Source organism: Kryptolebias marmoratus, linkage group LG19 (assembly GCF_001649575.2).
Source record: "Kryptolebias marmoratus isolate JLee-2015 linkage group LG19, ASM164957v2, whole genome shotgun sequence".
Taxonomy (NCBI): domain Eukaryota; kingdom Metazoa; phylum Chordata; class Actinopteri; order Cyprinodontiformes; family Rivulidae; genus Kryptolebias; species Kryptolebias marmoratus.
The window spans coordinates 22,463,423-22,465,899 of record NC_051448.1 but is presented as its reverse complement, the minus strand read 5'-3'; the positions used below and the strand labels follow the sequence as shown (position 1 = coordinate 22,465,899).

The 2,477-nt window shown below is 37.1% G+C and overlaps 1 protein-coding gene across 1 annotated transcript in view; it reads left to right on the top strand.

Annotated features, from left to right (window-relative positions):
* The first annotated feature begins 775 nt into the window (after positions 1-775).
* The window catches only part of srp9 (signal recognition particle 9), a 6,477-nt gene continuing 4,775 nt past the window's right edge, over positions 776-2,477 (top strand). The window contains exons 1-2 of the mRNA XM_017434115.3: positions 776-958; positions 1,072-1,140. Of these exons, the coding sequence (XP_017289604.1) occupies positions 887-958; positions 1,072-1,140 (141 nt within the window). The 5' untranslated portion in view covers positions 776-886. The remainder of the gene's footprint in view (positions 959-1,071; positions 1,141-2,477) is intronic.

The window sequence follows — 2,477 nt, the reverse complement described above, 5'->3', positions numbered from 1 at the left end:
AGTGATTTATTTTTGTCTTTTATATAACATAAAAGACAAAAATAAATCACTGATGTATACAAAAATTCACTTCTAGTTATTAGCAAATATGATTTTGCACTTTTACAGAGCTCCACAGAAATTTAAAAATGTATTTTATGTATTTTAGGGATTTACTGAGCTCTGCCTCTGTGTTTGACGCCGCATACATAAAAATATCTGAACTTTATCTACCCTCTTGTGGACAGGAATGATTTGAAACCTTATCAGAGCACTTTTTCTAATTATAGAAGAAGAGTACCAATACTATTACCTTTGTACAAATCTGAGGTATTTCATTGAACTTCTTATTTAAGATATATTTTTTCCACTGCACCAAATTTTAAAAGAAATACTTTTTAGTCCACCTAATTTGGATCACTGCTGTGATCTGAAAATATTTTTGAAGTTGACCGAAGAATAACCAACAGAGGGCAATATGATGAATTGTGTTAATCATCTGAAAGTGAATCACTTCCGGATCTGTGACTGCAGCTGTATTCAAAACAAAAGTCTGTTGGAGTCCAGTGAGACTATTTAGAAACGTACAAGCAATTGCGTACAAGGTACTTAAATACAATTTTGAAAGGATGGTCACATAAGAATAATTGTTTATTTTATTAGAATTAATAAAAATGTGTCTGTAAACTAACGAATGTAAGTTTGTTTTTAATCGACTGAGTTACTACTACGTGTGTGCTTTTATTCTGAAAATCTGTTAGTCACGGGGTTTCTGTATCCGCTTCTCTTCATTCTGATTGGCTGAGCTCGGACTGCTGCTGATGTGGTGTTCTGAATTTAGCAAGTGTGTTCTCAGCTGATTTAAACAGGTCTTTCGGCACAACAGTAACGTAATTTAATTAAAATAATGCCTTACTATCAGACTTGGGAGGAGTTCGTTCGTGCGGCGGAAAAATTGTATCTGGCGGATCCCATGAAGGTGAAAACATTATTTTTTAAAGTACAAAATGAGTTAGCAGGTTAGCATCCTGAGCGTGTTTTGGGCGCTGACTTTGTTTTAGGGAATAATCCTTTAATTGTTGTTTCTTCCAGGTCAGAGTGGTTCTGAAGTATCGACACTGCGACGGCAACCTTTGCATAAAAGTCACGGATAATGCTGTGGTGAGCAAAAGGATAAAAGTGTAGTAAATTGTCTTTAAACTGAACGAGTCAGATTGTTTAATTTTAGTGTTAAAATCTAGACTGAAGTGGTGTTTTTTTAAACTTGGCAGATTGATTTGTAGGAAGGCTCTTAGTCTGAGCGTATTTTTAATGTAACACGTGTATGTCGTAGTTGGCCCTTGGAGTTAGTTTCGTGAATGACTCTCAACTACGACCACTTCAGATTTTAGATCAGTATCTGTAAAACTGACCAACCTGTAGGCGTTTTTATGTCGGCTAATGTTGATTAGCTGTGGCGGCCATTTTGAATTGGGTTGACTCCAAAAGGTAATCAGTTACAGATGTTTGTACAATGATTACTTTGCTAGTTTTATTAAAATTTGACATGTGGTTTATGAGATACTTTAGTAACACGCATGGGTTGTTTGACTCTATTATATAGATCATGATTATTCCTATGCATGGACAGATAACAAAACAATAGTTTGCAACATATATTTTTTTCTGTGTATCTTTAGAATTATTTAGGAGCAGCAATTAAGTTGCAGAAATTTTAGGCAACAGTTGTTACACTCCCTTCCAAATAATTACAAAAAGAAAACTTTTTACTGACAGATTTCTAATGTTGTTCCCAGTTTTACTATATACATAATTTGTTTGTTTTGTTTAATTGTTTCCTATATTTGAAGTGAGGTTTTTATCAGATAATTTGCAACAAAAAACCATTGATTCTGAGAAAAACAAAAACATTACATAGAAGTTAAAAATTGACTTACTATATTTGAACACCTGAATTCTGACTCCCACAGATTAGTTTTGGGACTAATCCGGCAGACCTGTCTACAGAATCAGTTTCTTCCATTCCAGCCTTTCCACCACCATGGCAGACCTAAGACTTGTTAATTAATATTATTATCCTTTATTTAACCAGGCCATCGAGATCCCAGATCTCTTTTTCAAGAGTGGCGTGGGCCTGATGGCAGTCTGACATGCATGTTTTTAACAAGAGAACCAGAGAAAACCCACGCAAACATGCAAACTCTACACAGAAAAACCCCAGGTTCAACCCGGGGCTTGAACCCAGGACCTTCTTGCTGTGAGGCAACAGTGCTAACCACTAAGTCATAATGGACTTCAGGGACAACCACCTCTGTGACCTCAGCACCGGAGATTGGAGAGTCCGACCCAAAGGCCTCAGGCTCTGCCTCCTCAATGGAAGACGTGCCGGTAGGATTGAGGAGGTCTTCGAAGTATTCGGCCCACCGACCCACAACGTCCCGAGTCGAGGTCAGAAGCACACCACCCCCACTATAAACAGTGTTGGTGCTGCACTGCTT